Genomic DNA, 22,105 nt, shown 5'->3' with positions numbered 1-22,105 from the left:
TAATAACCATACTCTTTTATTAAGGTTTTTTTCCTGTATTTCAGAATGCACATTTTTATTTGGCATGTAAAGCCTTTGCTTAACGATCAACAGGCAATGAATATACATGTAATTATTGCTTAGTACTCTGATATGCATAGTGTTCTTATAATATTTCAGTGTTACTCATAATTCACTTTAACCATTTTATCTAACAATTGATTTCGAATGTTAATTTTAGAATGTCACATATTATTGCTTTCTGTTTATCAGATTCATTATACTTTATATACTATTATCTAAAAACATTCTCCACCTGCAGTATAGAGCCTATACCACATGACAAATATCTCTTGGATTTTAAACCTGATAAATATGTGATAAACATACCTTTGGGATGTTTAAATCTGATAATTTTAGCCTTTTCCCCTTATTTAAGCCTAATTTTTTCTTCCACAGGACCATTAGTAAAAATGAATGTCCAATGTAAATAAACGCAGATGACATTAAGATGATGATAATACGGGTAGAAAGCAATTCTTAGATGATTTCTAGTTGGATTTGAAAACAAAATTAAAAACATGTAGCACCAATTTTTTTAAAAGACAAAACATCATTATTTGAACAATTCCTTCTTTGTTCTTTTTCTCTTTTCATTTGAAAAACAAAAATTTATTATATAATTTTCACACCTCATCTCTTTTGCTGTCTAATATCACGGTTGCAGTTATTACTAAATTGCATCGAGAGGGGAAAGGAGGAAACTAGGTAAGTTCAAGAAATGAAATGAAAGGGATGTTTTTACCACAGGTTAACAGCAATCCAGAGAGAAGCCAATTAGAATTAGATGCTATTGGATATCATGTTTTCCAAGTCTAGAGCTACGAGTCTATAAAATATTTGATGCAGAATAGAGTTAGGGCAGAAAGGAACATTCATAAAATGTTCAGTGTTCAACTTCAACTGCACTGTCTGAAAGACCCTGTAGACATTTATTTACTTCAAAATATTAAAACATACTGTCTTTTCTTCCTCCTTCTGCTTTTTTAGGATTAAAGACACTCTTGGATACTACAAGGGGACTGCAGGGAATAGCAGCCCAGGAGAACATAAGGAAGCAGACCCCCCCCCCCCCCCCCCGTGAATGTCATGTTCAATGCTGAGTCACTCACTGCATAGTATGTGTTGGGAGGGAGGAAGGTGACTTGAACTCATTTCAATTTAATATGCCCAGCTTTGTTGTGGAAATAGTCTTCATTTCTACTATTGCTTGAAAAAAATCTCATATATTCTGATTTATGTGACATACAGACATAAAGCCACACACTGACTCTTTAGCGGAAGGCAACTCTGAGGTTTAGTTACTGGTGACTCCAACTCTGTCTTGTTGAGTTAAAAACATTCAAATTATCTGTATTCTAAAAATGATACAGCTGTTAGCTTCTGACCAGAGGCATATATATTACAAATATGATCAGAAGAACTACTAATATTCAATTGTTATACATTCATACTCTCCTATTTAATTCCATCTGCCAATAAAATAATTTGTGTCTGTCATTTCCCACATGGATTTTATGATGGAAGACTCGAGGTGTACACTGACCTTCTTGTGCACAGAAGGAACAGAACTCTGAGACTGAAGGGCTCCTTTAGGGATACTGTGGAGAGTCAAACTCTGATTTTAGAGTGTTGTTATTATTATTATTTTGCATATTTCCCGAGATGTATTGTGTGAGCTGGGGAAGAGTTCCTTTAAAGCGGTTGAGAACCTCCATGTGTGGTGCACAACAGCTATATTACAGGACACTTGCAGGGATCAATTACATGCTCCTGTTGGATTTGAGCTCCTTCATTTCAGCCATGTTCCTAATCAAGACCAGTTAGAGAAGAACATGCAAATATACGCTGACATTGTTCTAGAGACAAATAAGTATGCATTTCATCCATCTGTGTATACAGTTGAACCCTACTTGGTGGTGCAATGGATGCCTTTTCTGAAATGCAAGCACAGTATTAAGACTAAATTTTTTTCTTTGCTATAATTTTTTTGAAGGAGAAAATGTTGCACGTTTTATATAATCTAGATCTGTCTCTATATTTGAGCTCCTGGACCATTCCTTACTTTTATGTCCTAACTTTTACTTTCTGTTTAGTTGTATGTCTTAATGAAGTTCTTAGCTCTTCCTTTTTTTTTTTTTTTTTCCTTATATAAAGCAAAATTTAAGAATTTAGTTTTCATGAGGTTTCAATTAAAAAGAAAAAAAACACACCTAGCCTTCCTGTTACTCTGGTTACCCACATGACCAAAAGGAAGTTAAACTGTTTGCTGATATGTCTCTTATGATTTGAGTCTGGGCTTCCTTCACTAGGAGCCTTGCCAAACACTCAGCTTCCACAGTCTTTTGTGGGAGGTGACTTCATTGGAATCTGAGAGCAAAGGCTGGGGGGGGAAAGCCATAATAATTGCAAACAAACCCTAGCTCTGGTGAAGGATTGCTTGACACATTCCTGAAGTAGCTGGAAATACACTTTCTGGATAGTTTAATAGAATAGTAGGTCTCTTCTCTTGAAAACAACTCCTCTTCCAGACATTCAAGTTCCTCCTTGTGATACCACCATTTTCCAAGTTATTATAAAGGCTTAGGGTAATCTTTCTTTTTTCTTCTTTCTTGTCATCACTCTCTATATTCAATTAACTATTAAGTTCTAAAATCATTTTCCAAAATTAATTTTCTGCTACTCCCTTAATGCAGAATCACTTTTTACTTTTAGTCTGACAGTGTGCCATAACATGCATGATTAATTTCAGTTGCTCCAAGAAGTTTCTCTATTTTCTTCTCCACGCCTATTTATTTTGTCCTGTGCCTTTAACAAACTTGACATGTTTTCATAGTCCATGGAGGGAAACCAAAAAGAAAAAAAAAGTGTCCTTTGTCATGTGACCTTATTCACTCCCTTTTAACTTTAAATATTTACTTATGCATTCTTTTTTTTCTTTCTTTAATGTTTTTATTGTTTTTAGAGAGAGAGGAATGGAGGAGAGAGTGAGGAACATTGATGTGAGAGAGGAGAAACATTGATTGCTGCCTCCTGCACCCCACTGCTGGGGATCAAGTGGGCATTGAACCCGGACCTGTTGGTGCATGGGACGGTGCTCAACCAACTGAACCACACCAACCAGAGCTCCCTTTGTTGATTTATTAGGACTAAAACTTTTGCCTTTTTTCCAGAATTCTTTGGTCTGTTATATGATAAAAAGTGTTCTGGAAATGGATGATGGTGATGGTTGCACACAATGTGAATATACTACTTAACTCTACACTTAAAAATGGTTAAAATGATAAATTTTGTTATGAAACTTTACCACAATGAGAAATATATTCGTAATATTTCTCAAACAAATCCTAAAGTACTTTGGAATGTTTATCTTCTGAAATGTGAAGAGAATTTAGCACATATAACTACCCTCTGAACTCTCTTTCTTCTTTTCAATATTACTCCTTTCCAGATTTTAGTTCTGACTTTTGGAAATAAATTTAAAAGTAGGTATTGTTTTTAGAGTTAATAGTCAGTAAATTTATAGAATAGTTTCTTTAGTCACCATTGTTTTATTCATCCTCATTTTCCCTCTCTGGGATAAACTTTTTGCTTAAGTAATTACCAAGGAATTACTTCCTTTATTGGAAAATCTATGGCTAGTAAACATTCCTAAACTCTGTATGACTGGCCATGTCTTTTTTTCACCGTCCCTCACACCTTATTTTAAATAGTTTACCAGAGTAAGAAATTCTAGTGCAACAATTATGTTCCCTCAGCATTTTCCAAACTCTGTTGTCATCTGATACCTAAAGTCTTGGGAGAATTCCAATGTCAGTTTAAGTTTCTAAAACTTCATAAATACTTGTGTCTTTTCTCTGAATGCTTTTAAAATATTCTGTTTTCCCTGATATCCTGCAGTTTTTCTATGACACATCAAGGTCCTTATTTTTTGGCTCATTTTGTGCACCCCTGTATGTATAACACTTTACATGCTAAATTTGAAGTCATGGTTTTATTCAAATCAGAAATATTCTCAGCCACTATATTCTTTAAATATTACTCTTTAAATATTTATTTTCTCTGTTCTAGAAATTATAGTGGCATATATTAAAGTTCATCAATCTACCCTTCATATATCATAGCTATTCTTTCATACTTTAAAATCTTTTTGTCTTTATGTTATATTCTGAGTTAGTTTCTTAACAATATCTTCCAATTTATTAATTCTCTTTTCAACTGCGTTCAACTTAAAATCTGACTTTATTTAAACTTTTCATGATGAGTTTTCAGTTTAAGTTTTCTTGAATCATAGTCTTGGAAATTTAAAATAAAATCCAATTCTTTAACATACCAATTTTGAACTTAGTTTAAATTGCTTCTTTTTCCTTTTTATTTTCCCCGGACTATATTTCCCAATTGTGATTTTGTTTACTGCCTTCCTTATTAGGTTTTCTTATGCCATAGAGCTTTATTTTGTGAGCTTACGTTAAGTTGGAGTTCTCTCTCATGATTCTCCTATGTAGTGGTTTTAGGTTATTTTTCTTAGGTTGTTCTCCATTCTCCAGTCAAGCATTTTATTGTTTCAAGGCTCCTGTACTGCCATGATACTGCCATGAACTGCCAGGATCTCAAATAGATAGTTCTTACTCCTGTGGGTAGCTGGGTCAAGGTAATAGTTGTAAGGCAGTCTTGGTCCTTGCTTTGTAGGCATTCCGCTTTATAAAGGGTGCATATAAAAGCCACAATTGCAATTGTTTTCATCCTAATTTCATGACTGCAGAATCTTGCTTGCATACCTCATTTCATTCATTCTTCCATCAAACTAGAAGGAATTCTGGTATTGATTCTCCTACAACAGTCAAATGTGCAGCCAATTTTACCCTTTTTATTTGGTGCTAGCCAAAAAGGTCTCTGGAATCAAACTTTTCTTACTAAACTTTTATAGCTTGCTTTTTTTAGCATTTTCATAGTAGTGTTGTCTTATTTGAGGACCGTGGTCTAGTTCATCCTGTTCAATTTGCAGATGAGTTCTATGGAAGAGACTTCTGGGCACCTAGTCTATATCCATTCTCTCCTTCTTCCTTACAGAAAGAACCCTGAAAAATGTCCGGCTGAAAAACGATTAAACCTGTATATTACACGAGCATAAAATTTTAGTATAATAAAAATAAAATAGATTTTTGTCTTCCATGGTCTTTAAATCTGCTACATATAAATAAAAATTCCATGTGGCCTAATTTCTTTCCCGCTCGCTTTAGGCAAATCAATACGTAATGGTCGTTGAAGTGAAAAAATTCAGTCTCATTTTGGTGATCTAAATGTTCAATCTTATGTGATAATCAAAACCCCAAACTTAAAGTTGTGCTTCCTTCCTTCCTTTTGTAGGGTCCAGCTTTAGGAGGTCTGATGACCTTTTGAGGGTAGGTGAGTTGGCTTTTTTCCCCTCCCTTCACCTCCTCCCTTTACCAACTGTTTCTGGTCCACCTGGCATCAGTCTGGGGAAGGAAAGGGGAAAGCTGACAAAGAGCAATCTTATTTGAATTGTGCTTATGTTCTCTGAGCCTACCAAATGTTTATAGAATCTGTAGATTTTTCAGAAGGCTGTTTTAGAGTCCTTTTGCTCTGGGGTCCCCTCAACTTCTGGCAAAACCACCCTACATAAACCTTTTATGAACCACCAGGAGGACATGATTAATATGAGTAGGACATTCCATCTTTAGACTTTGTATACTTTTGACGTACTTCTAAGGGGGAGGCATACAGTTGTTTCCCAATGCCCCCGCCACTATTTCATTCTGCCCTGCCATTATAGGCCAACAGCCACTGCCAGCCACCTTTAGATATCTCACACATGACACACACCAGTCCTATGAGCTTTACAGCTGTAGGGAACATACGCATGCTCCCTGAGAGGTCTCTTTGCAGTCCACTTCACTGCTTTCTTTTAGTGATGGGGCAGGGCTCTGCATGGCCAAGGCATCATTATAAGTCTACTCCTTTATTCACCTCTCAACACTTCTCATAGCTTCAATGTTACACAAGGTGTCTAAAATCACGATTTCTTATAAGCTGATAATCTAATTTTATTAATCTTTACTTCTTAATCTAAACTTCCACTGAATATCTTGTCATGGTATATTTCTTAGGAAATTGAGGTATATTTTAAAATTGTTAGGTGGCACTTCTGGTCAAGTCTCTTTTTCCCATCAACCCTATATATTTTGAATTGCCTGGAAAAAGGTTCTGATGGAGTACCAGGCCCAGAATATGTCAGGAGAAGCACAGCTTTTCTTGAACAAGTGAAATGACTCCAATAATCATTTATCTCTAGAACTTTTATTATAAGAAAAATGATTTTTCCTTAGGTTTTTAAGTCACTATAGCCAGATTTCTGCTACTAGAAGCTGGAAGGCTTTCTAATTGATACATATCCTAACATAGAGAGAGGTAAGGAGATTTATCAAGGTCACTCTGCTGGCCCAGACTCCCTTCTATGCCCTATTCTGTATCCTGGGGAAAAGACCTCTATGGATTGCACTCTTCTCTACGTTCCCCTGTTGGCTTTCTATTGGGTTTAGCCAGTGGGAGCTGGAGTTTGGAGGGTGAGAGGAGAGATAATTTGGGTATGTTTTGCCTGCTTCCTCTAGCTTCTCTACCGGGGTAGTCTGTGTATCCTTCAACAACTGTTGCTCCTGCTGTGAGGCCCTTTCCACAGTTCCAGCTCTCCCCAGCAGCTGGTGATCCATGATCCACTCCTTGTACCTTCAATTTACACTCTCTACTGTCACTAGTACCTTGAGCCCCAATATCACTTGTCGTTCCTTTAACCTTGCCTATACCTTCACTAATGTAAGTATTCTTACAAGTTTTGTTATTTTAGCCATCTGGGGTAAATGATCTTTTCTGTTGGGTCCCTGACTGATTCTGATGTACAATTATTAAGTGTTGTCAAGGCAGCTCTTCTAATTTCATATTCAGTCTTCTTTCCCTTGCACCTCACAGTATTTCATATACTTAATATTCAATGAATGATTAATTTTTATATATTGTGATGTTTTGCTATAAAAATAAAGAAACATAGGCAAAATACTCATCCATATGGATATATATTTGTTCAGTAGGGTGATTTATCCTAGTAACAGTATAATATAAAAATAATATATTATATATAATTTATCAGTATATACCTTTTTATGTATATAACTTATATTCTCTCAACATTATAAAAACTAGGACCAATAGGAAAGGACAATACTTTATAATTTACATTGCTATAAAGAAAATTCTTATATCATTTTTAATTCCAACAAAATAGAAAAGAATGATATATGTAAAACCTGTTTCCTATTTTGAAGGTTTTTGTCAAACTAAATGCACTCTCATTCTGACACTCTAACAAGTAAATAATGTTTTCAGTTTTATTTACGATATAAAAAATATAATTATCGGAAAATATTCTCATTCTAGAATGAGAATTCTGTATATTGTTAGATGGTGGAGCCACTGAAACAGAAAGATTTGCTGTGAGGTGATCTCACATGTTTTTATTCTGCCTCCCAGGCAATAAATTCAAAGGGATGCATTTTTCTATACGCAATATCAAAATGCATGTTCTCTCCCCTCTGTCCTTTTTCTTGCTGCTCCTCATGTGGTATTTGATTTAACAAGTTTGTGTGCTCACTCATTGCCCACACATAGAGAATGAAAAGGCAAGTAGGAGTTCTCTCAACACTGTCATAATTTCTGGAAAATTTTTTTCTGTATTGTGTGTTACAGTTTTCATATGATTCTCACAATTCTTTATCTTTTAACACATAGCAAACAGAAGGATAATATAGACCTATAGACTTATAGATTATACAAAACTCCAGCTACTGATAATGGATAGTCATAATTAAATTTTAATCTTGGAGACATAAACAATTGCCATTACCTGTTTCTTCCTCCTGATGAAAATAAAGAAAATAACTGTCCTCTTAGGAGGAATACAAACGATGCCCTATATCTCAGAGTTACTATGGACAGCAGATTAAGGCAATGGCAAACATAAACTAGGGCTGTCAGAGGATTAGAAAAATCCCACAGGGGTTTCAAAATTGAAATGCATTTAACTACTTAGATCTGTCAACATTTCACTAGTAAGGGGATAAGTTCAAAAAGTTCTACCTCATTTGCTAGATTTTGCTTCTGTAAGGCAGAGTTCAGCCACCTAGCAACAGCACAAAAGATTCTACTGTGACATAGTTAAACTCATGCTGGCTGAGCAGGAAGAAAAGCTATGTAGGATCAAGGCAGAGCTGGATGGCCAGCAGTGCCAGGGCCACTAGGGAGCCTGGCTTGGGAAATTGTAAAATTCAGTCTGAGGAATGACTTTTTGTCAGCATTCTTTGAAGCTCAGGTCTCTGAGCGCCTCCACTAGGCTGTATCTCTCTCTCACATTCACCCGGGTGCTTTGGACACATACACACACATCACACATAGCCAAGAAAGAAAAGATGTCATTTCCAACCAACCGCCACTCCATTAAAGCTCAGCTGTGCACATGCTAGGAAAACTGATAAAGTAAAAACTGTGTCGATTAAGAGGGAACATTTTCCTTTGAAGCTTTTTTAGGGTGGATGAAAAAGCGGCCTTTTACACGTTCCCGATCCTTATAATATAGACAGCTATCTCTTCCTCTCTCTTTTAAAGCAAGGCCTTTGGCATTAGATACAGCCCCAGAAATAACCCACCACTTTTCTTCCAGGAGGAGAGAACTATCTACTTAACAGTCAGGTCATACCAGGGACTTCGGAAAATATCTGGATCACAAATCCCTGTCAGCAATGACCAGTGAAGGGAATCTGGGCCATGTCCTTCCTTGGAGAATGCCCTCCCTGGATGAGTCAACAGGTCACTCAAGAGGCACTTGCATCAAATTGTCAAAGCAATGCCGCTTTCCGCTGTGAAAGCTTACGGCTGGCATGGCAAGGCTAAAACCAATTTAACAGTCAAGTGTACAAACACCTCACGTGGCTTTCTTTCTGGGAAAGGGGCAGAGAAGGCAAATTAGGGATCACTGTGCTTTTCATTTTCATAACTCTTTTGGCACATGCGATGGGAGAAAAAGCCAGCTTTGGGAGTGAGGCGGGGAGGGAGGCCTTGGTGAGAGAGGCCGTTTGCTTCATGTGCAATCACGTTCCTGGTCCGTCTGGCTTGTTTGGCTCTACATGGGGCAGAAAGTGTGTAATGCTTTCTGACAACGGGCGAAGAAAACCGAGGGCCAGGCACATTCATCTCGAGCCACTGTTAACAGCAGCCAGTTGGCTCTGCCTTTTACTGTAAGAGATGTTCTTGTGTGTTTTTTAAAAAAATATTCTCTTATTAAGATCTCTTTTTTAAAAATGCATTTCTAAGTTACAAAAGCAGTACTTGTTAAGATAAAAATGCAAAGTGAAAATATGAAATTGCGCTTTTCCCCGAAGCCAGTTTCCCTCTGCAGAGGTCACTTGACAAGTCCTGATACTTTGAGGTGCACACGGCTTGACTTGTTTTCGTTTTTCACACATACACATTTACATGCTTTCTCCCCTGACACATGCATATTATCTTGGAATTTTCACTTTTCACCAAACATTATAAATACTTTTCTATGTCAAGATTTATATTTTCCATTTAAAAAATTGTTATGTAATATTCCATTACACTATTTTGAACTTTTAAGTTTTTTTATAACAGTACTGCAAAATACCCAAACCAATACATTTATCCGTATCTTTCTTGTTAATATGCCAGTAGCCTAATTATATTCCCATAACCTATAAATAAAAGGGCCAGAGTTTCTACATCTTTATAATTAATGTTTATTACTAAACTGCTTTTCTCAGTTTGACAGGTGAGACTGGAATTTCAAAGATTTATTTTGCACTTATTTATTAATATGGGTTGAAGTTTTTTCAAGTGTGTTGACCATTTATATTCCTTGTTCCATGAATAACGGTTGTCTAGTTATCTATTCTATAAATTTTATTGCTTCGAGGGGACACTATGTAAGTATTCTAGCTAATCCTTGTCTGTAGTATATACCGAATATCTTTTTTTGTGGCCTGTTATTGTGCTTTTTAAAATGTTTATGGTGTTTTTCACCATAGTGCACTATTAGTTCTGTTTAAGGTCAACATTTCAATTTTCTTTTCTGGCTGCTAATAAACTTATAAATGACATCTGTACTGCAATATTTTTAAATATTCCCTTATTCTATATTTTCTCTCAAAAATTTTATATATGTTTTCTGTTTATAAATCTGGAATCAATTCCTCATGTACAGTGTCAATAATTTATATTTTAAATAAATGGCTAACAAGTTTTCTAATAACAATGATTACATAATCCAACCTATCCACTCTCATCACCTTGAAATACCACCTATTTAACACTAATTTTACATAGTTACATTAACTTAATTGTAGGCTTTTTATTCTGTTCCAATAGACTATTTGTTTATCTCCAGCTCCACAATATTTATTACCATGACATTAGAGCAAGCTCCAATACCAAGTAGAGCAAATACCAATCCTTAATTTTTGTCATTAAATATTATATTTATTTTTCTAGGTGAACATTAAAATCCATTGGTCTTTTTCAAAAAACAGACAAAAATCTAAAACACTAAAAATGTTCTTTGGTTAATTATCATTTGTACACTGTTGAATGTTGCTGCTTCTAGAAAGTAAGTTCGTCAATTATTTTCTTATCCATCTAATCAGGTCTTTGAGTGTCCTCCCCTTCATTTGAGCTTTTTCGTTTTCTTTCTCTGGGCCTTAAAATTTTCTGTTAAGTGTAGGCCTATTTATGTTATAATAATTGCTGCTGTTTCGGAATAGAGCTCTTTTCCAATTATCTTCTTCAATGACTGTGTTACTGGTAAAAAGGAAACGTATCTAGTCTTGCATATTTATCTTGTATCCATCTACCATGCTGAACTCTTGTTATCATTCTAATAATGTCACAGTTAACTTGCTTGAATTTCCAAGCTGTGAATATCTGCGACAATATCAGTGCTGCTTCTTTCTCCTTTTGCTTGATCCTTTGGCTGAAACATCTCTAGCAAATATAATAATCCTAGTGCTAGCAGACCTTTCCTTTTAATTTGGCTTTAAGGGAAAATGCTTTCAGTTTCTTAAAGAGATACCACATTTAAATATTTTGGAAGGGAGGGACTATATATTTGACTTTTCAAAAAATTTCTACTATGCCATTCAATCTGCTCAACCTTAATCTCTCTTTCCTGGGTCAATTTTGGTAATTCATATTTTCCCATAAAATTGTCCCTTCCATGTGTTGGATTTGAAAAAAATACACCTATATGGCCTCTCAACCTTACTACATAAAAGATAGTTAAATGCCCTCCCTTTTAAATTGATTTTTTAAAACTTTGAAATGATTTTCAGTTATGAAAATTTCAAGTGTTATTATGAATATATTCTTTAGCTTTTTGCTGTGAGTACTATGTTTGAAAAACAGAGGCCATGATCTTAAATTGTAATGATTTGTTCTGCGTTCCACCCAGGAAAGAACTATTTTTGGTTGCTATGGAGATGATTTCCATAATGTTAAAAAGAAACTGGCAAACACATTACTAATGCTTCCCACTTAGATGTAACATTTTAAAAATGTTCTTTAGTAAACAAAACAATTATGAATTATACATTTCAGCAATACAGAAGTCAGTTCAATTCATAGCTCCATTATGGCAGAGAGTGCTTTTCTGAGTGATGGCCATTTCCCTACTCTCCCTTAGAAAAAGGTTAGATGATTTTCTCAAAGTCATGGAGTTAGTAAGTGCGGATGGAGTTCATACCCAAAGTCAGGTTTACCTGTTTTTAGAGTCATATCCCTGTCCTCTTTGTACGCTGCATAGAGGATGGAATTTGTAGGCATGAGGGTTCCCAGAAAGTTCTAGAGAGGAGGTTCTACACAAATTGGGACATGAAAGACGAATCTGGGATTTTTCAGGTTATTCAAGGTGGAAAAGTATAAAATGGGCAAATGGAACAATATGAACACTCATAGGAATAAAAGTGCACAGTGTGTTAAATAGCAGCAAGCACCCAGGTGCAATGAAAGCTTAGCTCTAGAATTTCTTCAGGCATTTGATTCAAATATGCTCATAGAATTTTGCAATCACAGAATCATGAGCCACTTACTCAAATCTCCAAAGAGGCCACATACTGCAATAGTTGATCACCTATGAGTATAGACCCTGGTCAAAGGACTTAGGTTTGAATCTGAATTCCACAACTTTCTTGCTCTTTATTTCTGGGAAAATTACTTAACTTCACCTGTAGGTTTATGTAAAGGCTAAAGGTATGTCATATATTTAAGAGTTGCCTGACACGTAATTATTGGTAATAATATACTCTTCAGATTTTTAACATTTGAGTCAAATGAAGGAAAAGCTACAGAATACTTCCAGTGACTAACATTTTTTCAATTTTTTTAGCCTGCTCCAGATGACAACTTTCCTACGTATGGCCTGAGGGACACTTCTTAACTGTTCCACGTTCCACTTGTACTCTGTTGTGGATGTAACCTAGTTTATTCAACCACTCTCCTATATGTGGGTGTTTAGGTTGTTTCCAATATTTTAAAATTATAAAAATGTTACAGTGAGTAACTCCGTGGACATGTATTGTCATAATGTTGGAGTTATACCAACAGTAAAATTTCTAGAAGTGAAATTGTTAGGTCAAAAATCAAGTGAATATGTAGGTTAGTTAAATATCGACAAATTCACCTCCATAGGAATGATACCAATTTGCATTTCCACTATCAAATTGCTTGTTCCTTCACATTCTTGCAAATAGAATATGCTACTCATTGGAGAGGTGGGAGTAGCATCTTAATATGGTTTTAATTTGCCTTCTCTTATGAAATTGAATAGTTTTCATATGTTTAAGCATCATTTTTTAAATTTTGAAATCAATCATTGCCCAGTTTTTGATATAATGTTTGGGCTGTCCCCATATTTTAAAACAGTCCTTTAAGTATTAGGGATATTTGTTTTCTTCTGAGCTATGTGAGCATTTTCTCTCAGATTGTCATTTGTTTTTTGATATTGCTTATGGTATTTTTGTGCCAGGAAAAGATTATTTTAACTAAATTTTATGTATCTAAATTTCTTCGTAGTGTCTTTGATTGCATTTGAACTTAAGTCATTGGGGGAAAAAAGGCATTTTCATGCATCCAGATTTTAGAGAAATTCACTATGTATTTCTCTAATATGTGTATGTTTTTACTTTGAATTCTGGTCCACCTGAATTTTATTTTTGCGTGTGTACAGTATGAGGCACAGATAAAATTTTATCTCCCCCCCCCCAAATACCTAACTAGTTACCCCAACACTCCTTTTTAAAAAGTCCAGTTTTGCCTAGTGATTTGAGATGCTATATTTATTATTTATTCAATTTTTGTGTGCACTTGGAAATATTTCTAGACTGTCTATTCTATTCCACTGTTCTGAACAGTCTATATTGACTCTTGAAGGGCAGCATGATATTGCTTTGTTAAGAAGGCCTTTATTCTATTTATACTAGTAGGGCTACTCAGGCCCCTTCAGAGTTTGCCTTTTTCAGTATTTAACTAGCTAGTTCCATGATTATTTTTCCGTATGAACTTTAAGATAAATTTGTTTACCCACACAAAAAGTTTGTGGGGTTTTTTAGGGGACTCTGTTAAAATTATAGGTTAACCTAGGGTGAACTCAAATCCTTATGATGTTGAGTCAGCTATCCAGAAAAGGAATTCTCCTTCAACCTGATCAAGTCTTTCAGGATTGTTTTTTATCATATAGGTTGCTTTTATTGTATTAAATTTATTCCTAAGTTTTTTATCTGTTTGTTTTTATTATGAATAGCATATTCTTTTCCATTTTCTCCTCCAGTTTTGTTTGTGTATAGACTATTTCTGAATGGTAATTTTATATCCTCCAACCTTACTTACTGAACTGAGTTAATTTTTATGCTAAATTCTCTAGGGTTTTCCAAGTATACTATCATGATAACTTCTTTTCAAATTCTTATGTTTTTTTTGGGGGGGGGGTGTATGTCAAATTGTATTGCCTACTATCTCCCACATGATACAATATTAATTGTCAATGAAAATAGTGGTCATAATAAAAATCCCTTTTGTGATTCACTATTAAGATGCTGAATTTAGAAATAAAAATGTGTATTTTATTATGTTAAGGAAATATTAAATAGATACCAATTCATATTTTCCTTAGTGCTTTTAAAAAAATAATCAGGAATGAATATTGAATGTTGTCAGCCATTTTTAAATCTGGAGACAATCACAATAGGTTTCCCTGTTTCTTTGCTCAGATATCTAATGCTAGACGCATCCCTTTCCCCTATTATTTGGCCCTTTTCCGTAGAAGCCATGAGAATATTTTTTATTTGAAAGTCTAATATCTTTACTAGGATATGTCTTGGAATTGCCAGTTTTGCATCAGGTTTTCTTGATAACTATTTGTTATTTTATTATATAAATTTACATCTTTTCGTTGGACAAAATGTTTTCTTGGATTATAGTTTTAAGCATTAGTTATATTCCATATTCCATTGTTATGCTTTTCTCTTTAGAGACTCCAATTATACACATGTTCTTTATCTTCTACTTCAACTTTGACTCTTTTTACTTTCTCTCATTTTGATTCCCTTGGTTATTTTCTCACCTTTGTTCAAAATTTCTTAACAAATTTAATTAAACTCCATTTTCCCTTGGGAGAATTGTAATTTTGTCTTTCGTTTTTGTCTTATAGCTTTCCTGCTTCAAATCAATTCTTATTTAATTCTTACTGTTCTGTTGTCTATTTGTATTCAGACTTTGAATTTCTCAGTTAAGGGTTTTTGTTTCTTCCTTATTCCTAAATGTTTTTCTAACAATATTTAAATGAGTTTGGAGTTAGCGTCTTGGAGTATTTTTTTTTTTTTTGCTTCACGTTTCTTTGTTTGTTTGGTGGGTGGAAGTAGAATGCTCATAAGCTAAGTTTTATTTTAAACAGTGGATTTGTATAAATGGAAACTGCTTATCTCTTCATTTCAAGCCCAAGGTTGGGGATTTGAGGTAGATTACAGGATTCCAGTTTGAGAGTACTCTCTTTTGTGATTGTAGTAACCTTGAGTTTCTTTAATGGATGAAAATATGTTTTATTTATTTTAATTTTTTGGTAGCTAGTCTGTCCTACAAACTGTAGAGCAGTTATTTTTCAGTATAGTGAACACATCATATGCTCACTCAATATGCTTCTTGCTGCCTACATAGAAAGTGCCCAATAGTTCCTTGTGATGGGTAGTTTATGGTGAGGTAATTTATTCATATCTCAATACATTTAAGAACATATTTAAAAGTACTGATACTTTTCCTCAAAATTTTAGGACTTCCAATTTGTATTCATTCTTTATTCAGTATATTATTTACATAGATCTTATAAGGTCAGGTATATATTAAGTACTAGTCATGAAAGGTATGGAAAACATGACCTTTTTTAAAAATATATTTTATTGATTCAGAGAGAGGAAGGGAGAGGGAGAAAGACAGAAACATCAATGTTGAGGGAGTCATTGATCGGCTGCCTCCTGCATGTCCCCTCACTGGGGATCGAGCCCAAAACCCAGGCATGTGCCCTGACTGGGAATCAAACAGAAATCTTCTAGATCATAGGTCGATGCTCAACCATTGAGCCACGCCAGCTGGGCAAACATGACCTTTATTTTCTAAGGCAATTGTCTTCAAAATTTTTGTCCACACATTCTCCAAAAGACTTTTTGAAAAACTTTGTAGTTACTTTAATATTAACTCAAAATTAAAATTTTAACATTAAGCAATTGCAAAGGATATACTCTCCAGGCTACTGCAAATAAAACTCTTATATGTTTTAAATGTAGACACTGAAATGTAAATACTAGGTGACTGAATACACATCATCTTCCTACAAAAAGTAGGTCAAGTTGTTTGTCTTTAGCAGTTAGAAATATTCATTGTTCCTTTTATTCCTTAAACCAATATTTTGATTTTCCTTTCCAAAAGATTTCTATCCTAATTTATTTTATACTTTAAAGCCTTGAATTATGTCATTCTGCAATAAAATAACAATTTATTTTTAAATTTTCAATTTCCATAATTATCAAAGTTACCTTTACAAATAAAACTAGTAAAAATTGGGCAAAACAAATTTTGATAGTCACAAAGAATACAGTTTATTGGAAATGTTAATTCTTAGTAGGTTAGACAGGGCAGGTTTTCATAAAACTTTTAAAAAATTGAGGTAGTTTTAAATAAAACTAATACTTGTAAAATAACAAGGTGACAGGAGCATAGAGGAACCCAGAAGAAAAAATGAGCCATTCTCTCTGGTCGGTCTGGGAAGGGCTTCTCAGAGAAAATGTCATTCATATGGGATCTAAAAGATTAAAAGGCATTCTTTGGGCAAATAAAGTAGACAAAGAAAACTCAAGGCAGAAGGAACAGTGTGTGCAAAGTTAGGAAAAAGAGAAATGTACCCTATGTAGGCGACAGGTCTTTTTGGACATGATAAATTCGCGATGCCTATTAGATATAGAAATAAAATCTGAAGGAAATTCAGGGTTTTATTAGCAATTGAATTTAAGAATGCAAATTTCAGTGCATAGATTTGGGCTGCTGATAAACTGTATTCAAAGTTTATAAATCAACCCAAGCTTAGATGGGATCCTGTAGTAAGGTGGGGCAGAAAAGAGAATTATAAACACTGAGGACTGGAGCACTACAACATTTGAATGTCAGGGGAGAGAGAGAAAAACAGTAAAGGAGAGTGAAAAGGTGGCCAGGGATACCCCAGAAGCCAGGCAGAAAGAAAATGACCCTCCCTCAAATACTGCCACCTTGAGAAGGTCAGAAGTGAGAAATTACCATTTTTATTGCCTCCTTAATTCCAGGTTAAAGTGGCTTTCTAATATAAGAGCTACCTAGAAATGATATTTAAAATTTCCTAAAGTTTTTTTTTTCTTTGTCATCACTCTATATTTTTTCATTTCTTGTTTTATTAGATTACAGGTAGATAAATTGGCTGAGCAAAAACATCTGATTTTATGAGGTTTTTCTTTTTAGTCAAATACCTGACTACATTGTCAACTGTTCCATGGATATAAGGAAATAACATATATAATTCTATATGTATTTTAATTTCATGCTGTTTCCTCTTTCTCTCTTTTAGCCCTGCTGACTTGATTTTCTTTTCTTTCTTGTAAATTCTTTTCTGTCCTGCATATTTAATTGCAATTTGTATTTCATAGCTCAGTCTATTTTTTCTAACAAATACACTGATGTATCAAAATAACATATTAATCAAGCGTCTTTAGCTAAGGGATAATTCCCCTCTTCTGGCTCATGCTCTGTTTCCTCAGCCGTGAAACAAACCTGTCAAGGCATTGGTGCTGCTCAGGTAAACACATGAGAAAAACATGGTTAGCCTGGCAGTTTTTACTCTTGTGGATAATTATAAATTCCCCGGAACCCAAATGACTTTCTTATCAAGTCTCTTTTTTCTGAGATTACTGGTAAAACCTGAAGGTCCTTTCTCAAGATATCTTAGATCTCAAGAGGAAATCCAAAGGTTTTGGGGTTAGGCCTCCTCAGGAAACAAGCAAAATCTTATAATCGCAATGACCTGGATGAAAAGTGAGCTTTGATCTGCTGTTCTTACTTCTTTTGGTGACAAAGACAATGAATTACTACCTGGTAATGAGAGAGTAGAGCCTAACATGAAACCAACACCTTTCCACAGTGCCCTTTTGTTACTCAAAAACTGTATATTCTAGCCCTGGCCAGTGTGGCTCAGTTGATTGGAGAGTCATCCCATGCACCAAAAGGTTGCAAGTTTGATTCCCAGTCTGGGCACATACCTAGATTTCGGGTTTGTATGGGAGGCAACCTATCAGTGTTTCTCTTTTTCCCTTCCTCTTTCTCTAAAATTCAATAAAGATATTCTCAGGTAAGGATTAAAAATAATACTCTTAAATCCAAAAATGAATACCTGTATGTGACAAATGAATTGGACACTAAATTTACCTGGGAGTAAATGTGACACTAAGTGCAATTAGAAATAATTTACATGATTATTTGGCATTTCAGTAAAACATGCTATGCTTAAAATAAAGAATTGTGCAAGGATAAATTAAAGGGTGAACACTGCAAGATTTTTTGTGAAAGCAAATATTTAAGAACTAAACAACCATTAGTAGGATAAATGAGGTTAATTCAATGATGAAAAACTCATACATTAAATTATGTATACTATAGAGCATAAAAAAGAATGATACAATAATACTGATGGCTACCATTCCTATAATATCTTGTATGTGTCAGGCACTGTGCAGAGTGTTTTACATATGTGAGCCCCTGTAAGTCTCATGCCTAAAGGATGAGGTAGGTGGTGGTGTTTTCTCCATTTTACTGAAGAAGAAACTGAAAGTCAGGCAGGTTAAGGACTTCCCCCAAACTACAAAGCCAGTAAGTGGTGGATGTAGAAATGTAGAAGAACAGCATGGTATTTCATAAAGAGAGAAAAAAACCAAGGCACAAAGGAGATTCATGTAATTCACATTTCTGTAAGAAACAGTGTGTGCTTGTATGTGCACATGTGTTTGTAAATGGGAAAAATATCTCCTAGTAAATATGGGCCATACTACTATTGAGTGGGATTTGGATATTGGAATTTCTACTTTTTGTCTGTTACATTATGGTATTTTAAAAAAAATTACTTCAATTATATATATATATATATATATATATATATATGTATATTAATTGTAGTTCACAATTGTAAATACCATATTACAATGTAAAACATTTTCAAGTCCTTTTTCACACCTATGTTGTAGATAGCACTAATTGCAAAGATCTGTTATTATCAGTGGTAATTATAATTATTTAGGTTATTTGAAAAATATTATTTACAATCAAAATTAATATATAAAAATATTTGATGGATTTTCCAGTTAGTAAATTGCCTTCTACATTTGCTGCATTGATTTCCTTTCTTTAGTCCATCCCGCCCTCAATCCTTCTCTCACATCTTTCATGTCAGAGTTTTCTTATTTGAGTGAAACAAGTTTCAGACATCACCACTTGGATTTCAGTTTTTGAAGTTTAGTTAAGTACATGAGGATGTTGCCAAGAATCTGCAACTCTGCTTGCTCAGCTGAGACTAGCCTCAGTGTGGGAGTCTTCTTGTCCTCAAGGGTTAGAGAGCACAAAACTTCAAACTTCCTACTGTAAACAGTTGATACTAAATAACATTATTCACAAATGTCACATGATCTCACGCATATGTGGAATCTAAAGAACATAATAAACTGATGAACAAAATAGATCCAGTGACTCAGAAGTATGGAACAGACTGAGGAATCTCAGAGGGGGGTGGGGGTGGGGAGGAATTAAGCAAAGAGTTTATATGTATATATGCGTAACCCATGGGCACAGACGACAGTGTGGGGAAGGCCTGGGGAGGGGGGTGGGTGCAGGATGGAAGGGGCAATGGGGAAAAAAGCGGGCATTTGTAATATTTTCAACAACAAAGATAAATTTCAAAAATAAAATAAAATAGCATTCACTCATCTGGCATTCAATATATATTATTTATGACACCATTCTCAGTTTCTTTCAGGAGGTTTTAGAAATTAATATTATGCATCTCACCCCTCCATCATGTTATAGTATGACAAATTAATTTCTATGAAAACTGATACAGGAAAAGTATAATTTTGTTGAGATGTGAAATATATTATGTAATGAATTTGAGAGATAAAACACTTTGAGAAACCTTTTAATAATTGTTTCAAAAATGCTAAAACTGTGTCTAAATATATTTCATCATAAATTTTTGTTGCTGTTGTTTTAATTAATAGAAGTTTTTGCTTTTTTAAGGGACAAAAATAATTTCCTAAAATATGAGTGTTTATCAGAGGGATATAAGGACTTAAGCAACGATTAGTCAGTATTTTCTAGATACTTTTACATGTTTCCTATGACTTGAGTCTCAACCTGCAATCATTTCTTTAATAAGCAAAGTAATATGTCCATTGTTCTGCTAGATTAAAAAGTCATAGATGCAAATATAATAGAATATGCATCATTTCCTTTGGAATTTATGAAACTTTTGCACAGTTCTCTAAAGGATGAGAGAAAAAAAATCAAGCAATCTTTGATAAACAATGTAAAAAATTCCCCAAAGAAATCACAAGGCTTTTTAAATTTATTTTTCTTTAAAAAATATTTTAAATATGCAAAGGTATTCCTTATCTGTCCTTTAACTTTAGCTATTCATAAACATCCACTGCATAAACCAGAAATAAGTCTTATTTATGAATTAATTTTATCCTTTGTTGTTAGAAAAAAAGAAATATAAAATTAAAAATAAAAAGAGAAACAGACACTGAGTTAACCTGAAATAGGATACCCCCATAAAAAATTTTTATAACCTAATATAAATATTAAAAAGGAGTAATGAGTATTCTAAAAACTATATATCCACATAATATAAAATTCTGAAAGGCATAAAACCATGTTAAATAATTGATATTTTTCTAAAAGGCACTCACATTTTCCTTTCTTTTATTCAGACAGATACACACAAATAATGCCATTATCCACTAATTTTACCTTAATAACCACATATTCATTGATGCTGTATTATATCAGCTTCAAGAAAAATAAGTAAGCCAACTGCCATTAATGTTAAAAAATATAGACAATGCTACTTACCGACATATAGGACCAGTTTTGTCCACTACACAAGTCCCACCATTTCTGCAATAAGCTATTGGACACTCTAAAAAGAAGCATCAGAGAAAACCACAGTTAATTATAAATATTATTAGCAAGAAGATGGTCATATCACTGTTAGTCACTGCATTAAATCTAATCACTGAGAATACATTGCTTTGTAGTTGCTAAAAGCACAATAAGTCTCCTAGGCTACTTTGTAGCCCCAAATTTATCCACTGGCCCTGCTGCCTGGGATGTGTTCATTCTCTTCTTGAGCCCTAGAAAAGTGGACCAGAAAAGACAACTCTCTTCTCCCCTGGATTAGGAAATGTGATTTGCTTTTCCAAGGGCATATTCCCCACCTTGCCTACCCTTACTCCCCCCTATTGAACTAATCACAGTAGGGAACAAGGTGCTGAAGAATTAAGAATTTTACTCCTCAGGCACCAGGAGGCAGGCTCAACCAAACAGAGCAGATGTGACATTTCCTTCATAAACAAGGAATTAGCTGGTTTGATTAAAAATATGACAAAGCATAAATAGATACAATCCTTGTTTGATAAAACATTTTACGGTTATTTTTGGTCTTAAGTATAATTTTAGTCTTTCTTAAATAAGAGGGGTTTTTTTAGTAAAACACCAGATGCTGTAAAGTATGAAAATGCACACAGATGCACATTTTTTCCTGGGGTCATTAATTATTACTTTGATTGCAGTGAGTGGCACAGAGGCCAGCTTTTGGTATGTACTTTCTTGAGCTGAATAATGGAGCACCGAGGAAAGAAGAGCGGCATTGGTCAGAACGAGAAGTGAATCCAGGTATTTTGGAGGAAAGAAGATTTGCAGATTAGCTCTAATGAGTTCTTTTAAATTTCTGCCTTCGAGCCAGGTTCTTTATTCATGAAATGGAAAGGCACAGTGCACAGTATTTTCATCTTTAATTTACTCAAAACAATTTAAAGAAGATGGTAGATGAAATGGAGAAGGAGAATGAATATGACTAGTTAGTGATGAAGAGACTAAATATATCTCCAGTAGAGAAGTAGGTAGTTCACTAGATTGGAACTAGAAATTTATAGGGTTGATTTGAGAATTAGCACAGGCTCCCGTGCTTTTTAGCCGCATTGATATATCACTGCCTTGTACCCATTTGCATTGGTTATTATGACCATGTGTCTGGAGGTCAGTGCAATTCATGGCTGACTTTGTAGAAAGATCATTCTTTGAAAAATTCAAGTTCGGGCCCCCTGAGGTGCATCACTTTGGAAAAGTAGGAACACCTATAAACTGGACAAGTGAT

The 22,105-nt window shown here is 34.5% G+C and overlaps 1 protein-coding gene across 1 annotated transcript in view; it reads right to left on the bottom strand.

Moving 5' to 3' along the window:
• MALRD1 (MAM and LDL receptor class A domain containing 1) overlaps positions 1-22,105 on the bottom strand; it is a 543,727-nt gene that overhangs the window by 74,029 nt on the left and 447,593 nt on the right. The window contains 1 exon segment of the mRNA XM_087815868.1: positions 20,803-20,869. Coding sequence (XP_087671994.1) covers positions 20,803-20,869 — 67 coding nt within the window.

The sequence above is a fragment of the Miniopterus natalensis genome, chromosome 1 (genome assembly GCF_054644295.1).
Source record: "Miniopterus natalensis isolate mMinNat1 chromosome 1, mMinNat1.hap1, whole genome shotgun sequence".
NCBI classification, from domain to species: domain Eukaryota; kingdom Metazoa; phylum Chordata; class Mammalia; order Chiroptera; family Miniopteridae; genus Miniopterus; species Miniopterus natalensis.
The sequence above is the reverse complement of the archived record's forward strand: the minus strand, read 5'-3'. Positions and strand labels throughout refer to the sequence as shown.